The 13833-nt window shown below is 38.2% G+C and overlaps 2 protein-coding genes across 2 annotated transcripts; both read right to left on the reverse strand.

Moving 5' to 3' along the window:
* Positions 1 to 576: 576 nt before the first annotated feature.
* On the reverse strand, positions 577 to 1284 carry AGP25 (arabinogalactan protein 25). Its single transcript, XM_008224872.2, has one exon. The coding sequence runs from the start codon at positions 1181 to 1183 to the stop codon at positions 767 to 769; it is 417 nt and encodes a 138-aa protein (XP_008223094.1). The 5' UTR covers positions 1184 to 1284; the 3' UTR covers positions 577 to 766.
* Positions 1285 to 2895: 1611 nt separating this feature from the next.
* Positions 2896 to 9048, reverse strand: LOC103322916 (kinase family with ARM repeat domain-containing protein). The gene is made up of 11 exons (XM_008224871.2): positions 8824 to 9048; positions 8626 to 8715; positions 8446 to 8498; positions 8252 to 8327; positions 7968 to 8029; positions 7794 to 7872; positions 7645 to 7704; positions 5849 to 7501; positions 4751 to 5620; positions 3187 to 4306; positions 2896 to 3096 (listed from the first exon to the last, which is right to left on the reverse strand). Exons 1-10 carry the CDS (start codon positions 8869 to 8871, stop codon positions 3197 to 3199), a joined length of 4101 nt encoding a protein of 1366 aa, XP_008223093.2. The 5' UTR covers positions 8872 to 9048; the 3' UTR covers positions 2896 to 3096; positions 3187 to 3196.
* Positions 9049 to 13833: the final 4785 nt, after the last annotated feature.

Here is a 13833-nt window from a genome sequence, read left to right on the forward strand (position 1 = left end):
CACTATTTTACTATTCTCAATCAATCAATCACAAACTGCTACGTGAAAAAATTATCATGTATAACGTGCCATGATTCATCGGAATAGCGTTTCACACACCGTTGACCAAAAAAAAAAAAAAAGCAGTTTCTCCACCCACTTGGGCAGCGTCTGACAAACAAACTAACTAGACATTCTTATTAAAATCGAGCCATCACTATTAGATAAAAAGAATCCTACAGGAGACTGCTATTAAAGATCAAGACAGCAGAAAACAGACAAATTAGATTACCTAAACCACCAATTTTATTTTAGCTTGATTGTACAACATGTGACTGGCTACTTATTGTATACTTTGGAGTCTCACATGCACTTGAAATAGAAGTAGCTTCAATTATTCGATCCAATTGAAAACCAGGTGCAACATCCTGAATTATTTCTTCTTGTATTTTTCCCTTGTGGGAGGCATCGGGCTTGAAGCACAAAATTCAGAGATCCCAAATAAACCCTCAAAACCAAGTAAACGAAGGACTTTAAGTGAATGGATTAATGTTCTTACAAGTCCGTTTGGTGTTCGTGACACTAAAGAGGAGAAAATCGAACATAATACCTCGGATATAATGATAAATATTCTTTAACCACTTACATAATCAATTACAAACTCTCTAACCTATGATGGAAGTAGGACTATACATATGTATATTAGATGGTATCACTCCATCCCATTTTGAGGTACTGACTACAAACAATGACAATTGAATCTCGTAGCCCAAAAAAGACTCACACCCTAATAAGCTGCATAGACCACATATGCGGCTGAACCTGCAAAAGCAGCCAGCTTTAGAGGCCAAATTAAGCTTACAGATGCTGCTGAGGAAGCTGGCAATGACCCAAATGGTGAGAGTGAAGAGTAGGGGCCAGGAGAAACCAAGTCGTCCGGATTCGGAGGGCTAGGGTTGGAGGGAATGGTGGGGATAGATGAATCAGTTGGAGTAGCAGGAACCACAGGACCAGGAGATGGCAAAAGTGGAGCTATTTCTGGAGGCAATCCTTGTAAAGAAGATGGAGGAAGATTGGTGATCAAGAATGCTGGTGAAGCTGAGATGCTAGATGAGGCAGAGGAGGCTTTTGAATGAAGGGAAAGCAGAGGTGAGGCCATGAAAGCCATAATGAGAAAAACTATATGGGACCAAAAGGAGGCCATTTCTAATGATGAAGATATCAAAGTTGGGAGAGCTGAGGGCTTATATATTTTGTGCAATCAAAGTTTTTACTAAAAGAGCAGAGTGAATGGGATTTTGTGTGTAGTCTTTTGGTGGAAGTTATGATTTGGGGTCTTTTAAAAGGATGACTAGACCAGGGTGGGGTCCATATGCCACGTGGGTAGTGAAATTTGGATGAATATGAGAAAATACAGGTTGGCATATTTAGGGAAGAGACAAAGATCAAAGATGGGTTAGCATCTTTTGTAATTGGAATCAGATGGTTTTGTTTTTAATTTTCCTTTTGGTCCGTGATCTTGCTGTTCCCTGATTTCTGATAATCCGGAAGCTCAAGTCCTCCTAATCAACTTGACTAGTTTCAATACTATAATCATTGATAATCAACCGTCATCAAATTAATCAATTTATTATTCAAGTGATTAATAATAATTATTCTGGTATAAGATCATGCTTTCGAATTCCCTAATAGCATTCGATCGACGAAAATTTGAACTTCATATGGATGGACGAAAATTTGAATTTCATATGGTGCGAACGTGTAGGTCCCATCAATCAATATTGCGATTTACTCAGAAACGTACAAGGCATGAGCATCCTAGAGTAGGAAAAGTTTGGAGAAATATCATGGGAAGCGTTGATTGATGTTATGATTTGTAAATTGACTCCATTACCAATTATGAAAAAAAAAATCAGAAAATCAGATACAATAATGCATGTAACAAACCAAACAAATTAAATTTATTTTCTACCATTCTCTAGTCAATCCACAAACTTCCATAGTTCCAAAGCCATTTGCAGGGCCTGACAACAGAAACGTTTTGACGTCCATAGATTCCCTTCCCATTGGGGTCAATAAACAAGTGCAGTTATATATTGAATGTAAAAAATGAATAGAAATGTTGCAACATTGGACATTATTGACTCATGATGCAAAGATTTGCAATCATTATAGATTCTGGCATTACACATTTTTCCAACCGTAGATTAAAAAAGTCCGAGAGGTCAAGGACAACCTATACCCACCCCCAACCCCTCCCCCCAAAATCACGGGTCCATCAAGTGAAAAATTAGATTAAATAATAATAATAAAAATTTACCGACAAATGATGTCCTAACTCAAGGAATTTCACAGGATGGGATTGTCACACTATTCCAGCATGCATGAGCGGTGGATCCGAAGTTTTTTTTTTTAAAATTTAGGTAGATGGAATCAGAGTTTGGTCTCCATCCCAACCAAATCCATGGTTTTCTAGAATTTTTAAAAAAATCACAGTTTATCTATCTATATATATAAAGCAAAAGACACTGAACGGTGAAACATTCAAAATATCATAAAATGTCATTGGTTAATGCAAGCATTAAGAATTGAAATTATTAATTAAATGAGAATAATATGGTAAATTCACACTTTTCATATTAAAAATAATTAAAATTCAAAAGAATGAATCCTACCCATTATTTTTTTTAATTCTAAAATAAAATTTAAATTTTTTTAAAAAAGGCCTCTCTGCTTGCGCTAGTATTTCCTTTAGGTACAAGAATTTTGTGACCCCATAAATTTGTAGATTAACATCTTCAAATCCTATCATGGACATCAACTAACCAATCTCATACCACAATTAATCAGCATTTTGATATTAGTCGAACACAGGATTTTGATCAAATTGCAGCCAACTAAATTCCAAGAGAAATATGTATTAAAAGAAACTATATTTAGAATTGCAATGGACATACAAAGTGTACACGGATTATACAATGACATGTAAACCAGAGCTGGATTGACACTAAAATTTTATGCAAAAAAATTAAACTCACCTTCATAAGTTGTTGACCCCTTCTCAGGAACTCAAGAGGCATGTCTTTATGCCATTGTGAAAGCCAATTGATTTGCATACTGCACACCGAAAAAAGAAATCACTAACTTTGAGAGATCATAAATATTATGAAACAAAACAATAGGAAAAAGAAGAAACCATCATATTACCTCTAGCGTTTCACAAGCAGCGAGGCAGCCGTTGCAACTCCACGGCCACATGGAAAGCAGCAGTGGCTAAAACAGGTATACCTGAACCTTTAAGCTCAGAAACTATGCCCTCAATTCTCGAAATCTCAGGTATAGATATCGACAATATCATTGCATGTAGCAAATATTGCCGGCAAGAATAACCAAGTGCATGGAGCACCCGCTGCACCAGTAAGTGAGATGTGCCCCTACGCCAAGACTCAAGGACTGCAGTAACTTTTGGCAGATTAGTTAGAAGACCGGCTGAGGCTTCCCTTGGAGCTGCCTTGAGCAACAAGACCACACATTCGGAAGCTATATCCGCCACATTTCCTCCATGGGATCTACTCAACTCTAGCAAGACACCAACATTGCTGCCAAAGTCCGTGATATCTCTAATGCCTTGTTGATCAGCACCACTTGCCTCTGAGGACACATCACCTATAAGAGCAGGTTCTTTTGAATAGATGAAGCCTTTTCTACCACTCACTGACCGTAAAAGGAAAGCCCTGCACAGGCCAAGGGTTGGTTCCAGAAAATCTTCCATATCTTTTGCGTATACGAACTCTAGAAGGTTTCCTATTTTCCTAACTACCTTCAGCTGAGAAAGTAACTTGGTTTCCATTTCAGGTGCCGAAGTCAGAGCCAGACATAGCATTACATTGTTGACATTTGCACTTGAGAGATCACCAAGCAAAAACTCAAAGCATTGTGAGACTATCTTAAGATCTAGAATGTCTGCAATTTTGATGTAATTAAACTCAATCAGCATCACAAGAAGCTTTTGTGCGTACAAGGGGATTGGATCTTCATCTTCAATCAAAGAAGGGTAGAGAGGAAGAAAATTTTTATTGGATATGGATTCCAATTCTTTGGACCTTTGCTCATCCTCAGATTGTTCATTCAGGAAAATAACCATCACGTCAAACAAAATTTTCAAGCACAGAAACCTGGCATCACCATCCTTGTTGCCCTTGTAAAGCACGGCCAAACTGGGGAGGATTTCACGGATAAAAATATCAGGGCTTTCAAGAATTACAAGTGACTCCTCTGATACAGACTCAAGAACTCGAAGAAGGGTAATCTGAAAGTCATCCCTGCCCTGGAAATCAACAGTAAATTATTTATCAGTATCTATGACATCATTTTTCAAAACTCCAAGCTAATAGACGTTTATTCTGTAGCCCTTCACATCAACCCCACCCCCTTGTCCATAGGATTCAAGTCCAAGACCACACAACTAAAAGGTGCCCGCTTAAAAATAGTGGCATGGTTTACTAGTGATTCGTGTAAAAATGTCTGGTTGTCACTTGTTCGTGCATTTTAACAACCTATTACAACCTGGGATTACTTGCCAAGACACAGTACCTGAGCCAGGCAAGTTACATATCATCCCAAGTTCCAATCATTAACAGTTGGCTGATCTAAGCCATTTTGGCATTACTAATTTTTCATATCCAAATTAAACGTCTACCTTGGATTAGCCAGATAACAAAAGACTAGCAATGACTAAACAACAAAGAATGGTTGGGCTGCAGCCACCTACCTGAAATGTTGTCTCCACGAGTTTAATTAGATTTGCCAACTGCTGCAGGACCTGATCACTCACCACCTTGCGCTTAAAAGACGAGCTCCGAAGAAGATGGAGAACTACAGGAAACATATGAACATTGGTCTTTGGGGCAACTCTACTGTTCAGGGGAGATAGATGCCCATGGCGCCTTCCTCCCATCATTTGCTGTATTTCTCCTGTTATAGTATCCAGTAGACTGGGTATAGTAGATGCCACAACACACACGGATGCATCTAAACACTGCTGCACATAGTGGTCCTTCTCTTTTGCCAACCTGTCCACGGCAGAAAGTAACTTGGCATTGCAAAACAAATGTGGCAGCCACCTCCTACCATTCTTACAAAGAAGAGCAACAAAAACAAGTGCCTTTCCCTTCAACACCTCACTTCCCTGATCGATAAGAGACACAAGACCTGGGACAAGATTCTTATCCTCCATCAATGGCAGGAGCTGCCTGCCAATATTAGTGAACATATGACTTCCAAGCATGGCCATGTTTAAAAGGTTTAAGCTGATTTGCTGCTCACGTAGACTGCCTTTCACAAGAGCCGATGCTATTTCTTTTAAAGAGAGCTTCTCTATTACTGGTTGAATGCTAGGTGGATTGAAACGAACAAGACGGACTAAACACGATCCTGCTGTGAGCCTCATGCTCTCCTGCTTCCCAGCAGCCCTATATAAATAGCACAGGTTATTAATCATGTCCTGGCTAGTCAAACGAGCTGCCCAGTGCCCTGCTTGACTGCAAATATTTTCAATTGTCCTCAATGCATATAGTTGAGTTAAATCATCCTCTCCTTTGCGCAAAATTGATGACACCAACGAAAGTAATGAATTTGAAACCTGCCCGAGGTAAAATAAGTTATCAATCAAGAAAATATAAACAAAAGAGCAGGAAAGAGCAAAAAAAAAAAGTTTTTTTTTAACTAAAGCATATACACATACAATATGGAACTCCATCTTTTACTCGTGTAAAGAGTAGAATTACATGCTGTACATAGTATAACAGTCATTCATTTCATCATAAGGTGCATAACCAACATATTTATTGCAATAACCTAGGAAGCTAACCTGCCACCCGGATGTGGACCTGATTTCCTTTGATGGAGACTCTGCTGGATTGTTGTCTCCAGCTTGCTCACTTTGAGTAGATATATAGAATAGCAACTCACCTAAAGCAGCCATAGAAAACCTCCTCACTTTTTCCTGCTTGTCTCTAAGGCCATCGGCAAGTGAACCCAAAATTCCAGAATTTGCCAAATCATCTTGAATAAAAGTTGAATGGCGAATCAGCAAACCAACCAGAGAAGCAAGTTGGACACGCAAAGCCAAAGCCTTGGACAGCCGAAGCATTTTAACAAGCATTAGCATGATAGGTCCATTGGTCAAGATATTGGCGGCCTCAGCATTATTGCTTAACATCTCAAGGTATCTAATTACATTCTGCTTCTCCCCAATGCTACTGTTCCCATTAAAAATGGCTATAATCTTATTGTTGAGTGCATCCAAATGGTCTTTAGAGATTTTCACAAAATCAGAGGCTTGCAGAGTGTCAAAAGGAAGTGAAGGAAGAACATCTGAATTTTTATCAGATTTCCTGCTGGGCATCACAGGTCTGACTGAGAGATCAGATGGATGCCAAAGAACCTGTGAAAGGTTATTCGAAGATTTTACAGGATCACATTCCATTGCAGATCCTGAACCTTCTTTAAATCTCTGATTTTTTATTACAGGACTGGCACTGGATGGGATTACAGCCACTTCAATATTACGAGGAGATGATTCCTGATCAAGTACTCTTGAGTCATCTGAGGCAGGCATATTAAGCACAGAAAGGGTGTCTGATTGGTTTGAGTTGTTTTCCATGTCTTCCACTTTACCCTGGTGCTGATTCTGACTTGAAAATTTGTTATCAGGTGTACAAGCTTGATTCTCAGACCCATCAGATTCATCCTGCGTGTCATCTTCAGTGTTCTCATTAAAGTCAAGTTCCATATCAGTGTTCTCAATTTTGACTTCAGAATCATTCTCAGAATTAGTAGACACCGGCCTCCGGTAGTTTTCCTTCTCATTTTCCCTCTGCAGGTTCATTTTTGCTATTCTCGAGAGTCTCAAAAGATTCACACCCCTGGTAGCACCAGAAGGATCCTTTTTTTCATCAACCCCTCTTCCAGAGACCTTTGCTTGAGTTCTGCGGCCACCTGGTGTACCCTTGACTGGAGTCTCATGGCCTTTTGTTCCTAAAGTAGAATTCTCATCCTGCTTAAAAGTTTTTTTAACATCCTTTTGACGAGATTTAGGAGTCCTATTTATGGAAGATTGATCACCATTACGTACTGACAGACATGGCTTAGCACATTGTTCTAGCATATTATCAAAAGCAGGCTGAGGAGGTAGAGGCACCACATTTAACTTAGTCCTCCAGAAGGCATGACCACAAAGTTCAGGCCACTGTATTCTTTCTGCTGGATCCTTTATGAGTAAAAAATTTATTAGATTGACCAAAGAACGACTAGGAGTGCCAGGTAGAGGAGGTGTCGGATCTGAGAGGATGGATTTTACTAGCTGAGTAAATTCCCTACCCACAAAGGGAGGCCTCCCAGCATAGCACTCATACAGAACACAACCAAGGGCCCAGAAATCAGATGCATATGAATGGACACCCCCCTCTTCAAACAGTTCAGGAGCCATATAACAAGGGGTTCCACGTTTTGCTTGTGGCAACTATACACGTGCAAGAAGGGAAAGCTACATTAGTGTTTTCATATTTTGTTGACAAAAAAAAAAGGAATTGGAAAATTTCTAATTAAGCTCATATAAACTTCATCAAAAGAATTTCAAATGTTGTGACAGATAAGATAACCTACTGAGGAAGAAGTTGTTTGTGAAATATCACTCAACTTTCTAGCCAATCCAAAATCACAGAGCTGCATTGTGCAAAGATACTAGTTCAGATGAAGAGCAAAACAATTAAAAAATTAAGAGAAATAAACAAGCAAAACAGCATGCCTTATACCTTGGTACGGCCATTCTCGTCCAAAAGGATATTTGATGGTTTCAAATCACAGTATATGATTCCCTTTGAATGTAAAAACCTAAAAGGAAGTGATTCCAAGAACATAACTTAAATAAATTAAACATGTAGAGACTTGTAACAAGAAATAAAATGAAGCAATTGAAGATTTCTTACAACAAAGCTCTAACAAGGTCACATCCAAGGTCGTGAATTGACTCTTCAGGTAGCTGCTTATCCTGCAATTCTTTCGTACATTATTAGTATCACAGTGCTAAAAACATTGTACATGTTCCACACCAGCATTCCAAACGTAGAATTTTACAATATAACATGATGCATAGAATCATTATAAAACATTAGCACCGTTCTAAGACCAAACAGATTAAGCATAGCAAATAACATATCCACAAGCTTCTACACATTAAGGCAATGCAAAGTTCACACTAAGTGATTAATACCTGGTTTAATAATGTCATCAAATTGCCTCCAACACAGTACTCCAAAACTAACCACAAGTGAGCAGAAGTTTCATACCTAAGCAGTGGCACAAGAAAAAGGAAATTCACAAATACATAATTCAGTTGTTAGCTGGAAGCAAATATAAACAGTTATATTCAGTCCCAGGAGAAATTATCTGATGAAGAATACTTACCACCAAAAAAATTTGAGGATATTTTGATGATCTAGAGTGTGAAGAATCTTAACCTGCATTAAATCGAAAGTTACATAACCTGGGCATATCTGGATTTGAATTCTCCGAACCAAAATAATGCCCAAACGTTGCTAAATCTGAATTTCGTTCTAGTTTGCTAACTGAAATTTATGTACTTACTTCTTGAAGAAGCTTGCTCTTCTGCGATTTCTCAACGCTCTTAATCGCAAAGTACTCGATGGTCTTCTTCTTCCTCCCCTTGTACACAGTCTGCAAATTCAACATGAATCGGATTAAGTAACTAACTGAAGTAAAACTGAGCAGTTCATCGGTGAGTTCAGATTTATAAATTCGACAGAGCTTGAGAAGCAATGTTACCGAGCATTTTCCACGGCCAATGGCTTCGTATATGTGGTACTGGTTCATCTCTAAGCTTTTCTAGGGTTGCAGATTTGAAACCAGAGGAGGATGATAATCTGTGAAGAAGAGAGAGAGAGAGAGAGAGAGGCTCGGATTTGATTGGATTGAAATGGGGCTTTTGTGGGACGAAAGGTCAAATTAGAGAGAGACTGGGGGAATGAGTGAGCGGGAACGTGAAATTTCATTGAAAATCAAAATCAAACGAGGAATTAATAGAGAAAAAGCGCATCGTGTTTTAGGTTTGAGTTGTAACCAAACAGTACATCCATCCGTTTCATTTCAAAATTTGAAAGCTGGGGGTACTGACTGCCACGTGGCCTGATTACTTTGCTATTTTCAATCTGTTTTTTATGTAGGCAAACCCAAAATTGGATGTAAATTTGGGATTCAAACTTTTTTTATAGGGTGATTTTATTTAAACCCTAAAATTTGCTCTTTTGACCCCACACTCATTTTAAACATGAATAACCTATTTTACTTTTGTACATAATTAACGTTAAGGACAAAAAAAATTTAAAATAAAAATTAAATTTGCTTACTACATCCCACATTAGAGGTGTCAAACGGGACGAGCCGACCCAAAGACGGCACCACCTAACTGCTTAAATGAGGTATGGCACGACACGAGCAAGAATATTAATGGATCATGCTCGCGACACTAAAACTTAGGCCTTACCAGGATAAAAAAATGTCCAATAGACCAGACCGACTGGGCTCGACATGGGCCAGCTTGAGTCCACTTCAAGCATGGCCCAAGCCTGGCGGCCCACTTAACGTTTTTTTTTCTTCTCAAATTAATTTGTAGTTGATATGTATTGACATCTAATGTAATTGTTTATATATATATATATATATATATTTAATCATAAACATATGTTTGATGTCTTTTATTTTAGGAAAATTACTTGGGTCGTTAATTAATTAAACATATCAACTACAAATTAATTAAACATTGGACTTGATATCTAATCAATACATATGACATATACGCTTATCTTATAATCAAAGTAAGGCATTTCTTCACATATAAAATAATAATATGTTTGAAGATGAAAAGTTGAAGTGGACTTTGTGGAGTTAGACACTTTTTGCCCTCCGCCCCTTTATATTGTTTGGATGTTTGATTGATTAATGTTTTCAAGTAGTTCATCATTTCTTGCCTGTAATTATATTTTTAATGTTTATAATTTGAATTATCTATTGGGCAAAAAAAAATCAAGTGAAAAAAATTCAAATTAAATGGGTTAGTTCTTGGGCCCGATTATGGCACGAGCACGAGCACGGACACAACACGAGTCCGGCCCAGCCCGTTTCAATATGGACATAGGCTTTGGGCCGGGCCAGGATTAATGATTTTACTAAATGGGCTAGCACGGCACAACCTGATAAATTACATGGATCGGCACAGCACGACACGAAAATGTTAAAAGCACAAGTTTAAATGGGACAGGCCGGCATGGCACGGCCCGTTTGACACCTCTACCCCATATACGTTTCTGCAACCTTAGTTAGACTTTGTTCACCCGTTTTGTGTTTGCTCCTGTGATAGAAGGGTAAAGTTCCCAATTGCCTTGAAAATCATTGACTGACCAAAAAGTCAACTTTCTTTGGTGTGCAAGCGTGTCAATGCTAGCAATAACAATTCTAGCAGATTTCATGAAAATAGATGACTTGAGCCTCAAGTTACTAATTTCTAAACAAACGATTGTGAATTTGGGTGAGGAATATCTCCCAAGTAAGTTCTTTTCCTGCCTCAGACTGGTGAGGACTTCACAATTTATCTTAATATAAAGTTGGTAGTTCTGGTCGAATAAATAATAATAAAAGTGAACTGCTTTTAGACAGAATCGCCTTTTATAAGACTCGAAGGAAAAAATCAATTCTATGAAAGCAAAAAGAAGGCTGGAATTCCATTTCGTCGGATAGAAGCTTTGATCCGGCCGGATGGATATGTCTATGTTGGATTAAATCACAACAACTTCAATCGCCAAGCTTCACTTATAAATCGATACCAAAGCTTGATTTTGGCAGAGCTTTAATCTATTTCAAGCCTGGAAGGCTTTTTGAACAGCAGTAACGCAACCTCTTTAGTCCGAATGGGGCGTATGGTGGACTTGAGGATTATCGAGTTGAATCGTACTATGGTACTGTTCTACTTGGTCGTGGCTCTCCATAAATTTGTTGAGGTTTTCATATTTATGAAAACTCAAACTCTGCTCCTCTTGGCTGTTGCTGAACCAAATTTGTAACGAGAGGAATCTCGTTTTGAATGACTTATTTTCTAAGTCTGAGCTTGGAAGCCTTGAATCATGGCTAGCTTCTTCTTTGGCTTGACTAGGCTCTTAGTTGCTTCAATTTGTTTGGGGGTTCTCAAGGATCAAGTGATCATTTTGAGTTCTTGTCTTGCGTTGTTTTTTAGTTGTTTGATTTTGTTGTTGAATTGAGTGTGTTCTTTTCTATTCACCATCTCTTCTATTTATAGGAAATGTTTTCTAGAGTAGGGTAATTTTTTTAATAATGGGCGGCAAATTTCTCAAAAGATCTCTCAATTTTAAATACAAAGAAAAATAGATTTTATCAGTTCTGGGAGATAGGCTTTCAACAGCCAGCTCCTATGGCAATCACCTCTCTGTATTTTGGAAGAGAATCTAACCCCTTTCTAATCCCAACTGCTCCATGTGAGAGCTCAAAAAATCGTGATGGTTAGTTTGATTTTCCAGTTTGAACAATTTCCTGTCCTTCTGCTTATCTCCTTTTAAAAACATGGTCTGCTTATCTTTTGGGAGAATCACCCTCTTTGGAGTAGAAACAATTTATTTTTATAAGAAGAGATTTGATCTTCTGGTGGCAGATTTTTTCAGAGAAGTCTCTTCCTGTTTTGCCTGTTTTTTATTAACTCCCTATCAACCCAGTTGAAATTGTTGACAATTCAAAGTTTTGGTTCATATTAGTCACGTGGGCCTGTCTTCTGATTTCTGGGTTTATTCATACCGAGCCCAGTTTGAAGCTACAGGCTGATTTCCTTCTTTTTCAAAGCCCAAGTTTTCATCTTTTGGATAGATCATGGACTGGAGCCTTCAATGCTTTGGGCTGAGTGTGTATTTTTGGCCTAATTTCAAAGAAATGGTGGTGGCTGCCAAAAACCTAGATAGGCTTTTTATTTCCTTATACTGGGTGTGCCAAATTAGTCTCAAACAGACTTATTTCTCAAACAATCATGTTTCTACAACCATAACAAGGCCTATACGCTTATATTAGTGAAGGGTGAGACTGAAGTTAGGGAGGACTTCGATTGAGGTATGAGTTAATTTTTTTGGCTTTTTTTGAGAGGTATGAGTTAAATTTTTTTTTTGGTTTTTTTAGGGTGTTGAGTTGCATGGTCGTTGCCGCTACGTCAGCAAACCAATACTGAACGCGATAGGAAAATTCAGTGGCTATCCACTGAAACATTGAACCTATTTTGGTTGAATGTGACCGACCGTTAACTTAGGATACGGTGGAGTTCCACTGTAAACTGGGAATGAATTCGGTATCTTATGACCGAACTGTACCAAGTGCGAGTAGATAAGTTAAGAATATAACACTTGATACTGAATTCGGGAGTGAAGAATATAACTACTACAAATAAGGTGATCATAATGACTGAAGAAATGCACCCATTACAGATACATTGACACTTGATACTGAAGAACAATTGGGCCCGAGGGGCACTGATGAAGGAGAGCCACATTTTTTATTTTTTTGTCGATTCCTATAGACGGCGCCAAACTGTTAATGCTAAAAAATGGATGGCCAAGATTTAACCAAACATAGAGATGAGATATGATAGTTGATGGCTGAATGTGAGGACCTTCGACAAATGTATGTGCCTTGGGTAGGCAGGCGGAGGGTGAAAAGCTTCCGTAGACAGTGGCAGGATGAAGATGAAGATGTATGTAAAAGACAGATATGCATGGTTCACCCTAATGAAATGGGCTACGTTCACGGAGAAATATATTTTCATTATAATATTGTGTATTTATATGGTACAAAGGGTTTGACCCAAAGAAAATGGAATGGAATGAAGGCCTAAGGCCGAAGACCATGGATTCGAAGGCCATCCTCCAGCCCATTTCTAAGTGGAGAGTAGTTTCCTTTTGTAGGTGAAGGGAAGCTTCCATAAAACTGTTTTGTAAATGTGGGACTCTTTGCATTACTCCTAGCTTGCTTGGTCAGTCATGGTATCAACAAAATTCATAGCTTCAGCCATATGTGAGAAAGAGCAAGTTGTTGAGTACAGCTTACTGTCCATGCAGTGGATCTCGAGTAGAGAAATGTGCTGTTTTTCATTCTTGATAATCCAAAACCATAGACAATCAGAAAATACAAAAGAGATAAAGAACTCCCTTCAAATTGGGCTCTATGATTCAAATGAAACTGGAGATAAGAACCACCTTCAAATTGGCGATTGAATAGTAGAAAGATAAAACACGAAACATGGAGATCGAGATAAAACAGACAAAAATTAAACAAAAGAAATTTTCATTTCATTTAAATATAAGCTCATTTTCTTTTTTTCTTTGGATCAGTGATCTTTCTTTACAATAGGAGTTCGAAACTACCCTAAATACTTAAGCCTTAAGCGGTGACCTACAGTCCTATTTTATCTCTATTACAATAAGAGCCCAGCTAAAGCCAGAAACTGCCCTAAGTACCAAAAACTTAAGCCGCGGCCTACAGTCCTACTTTTATATCTATTTTTCCCTTATCTTCTCTTTCTTCCTTCTCTTAGTCGTGGTAATCAGCAAGATTCACAACCTACATCTTTAGTTTTAGTTTCCATACTTCTTCTTTCATATGGTTTAACTCCAAAGTATCTTTGATCTTTTTTTTTTTGTCAAACGAAATGGTGTGACTCATAGACCATGTCTGCCATTTTGCTTTCTTGGCAAGTTGGAGAAATATGTAGAAGTGGTTCTCTTCAGATAT

The sequence above is a fragment of the Prunus mume genome, linkage group LG2 (assembly GCF_029339155.1).
Source record: "Prunus mume cultivar Tortuosa linkage group LG2, ASM2933915v1, whole genome shotgun sequence".
NCBI classification, from domain to species: Eukaryota; Viridiplantae; Streptophyta; class Magnoliopsida; order Rosales; family Rosaceae; genus Prunus; species Prunus mume.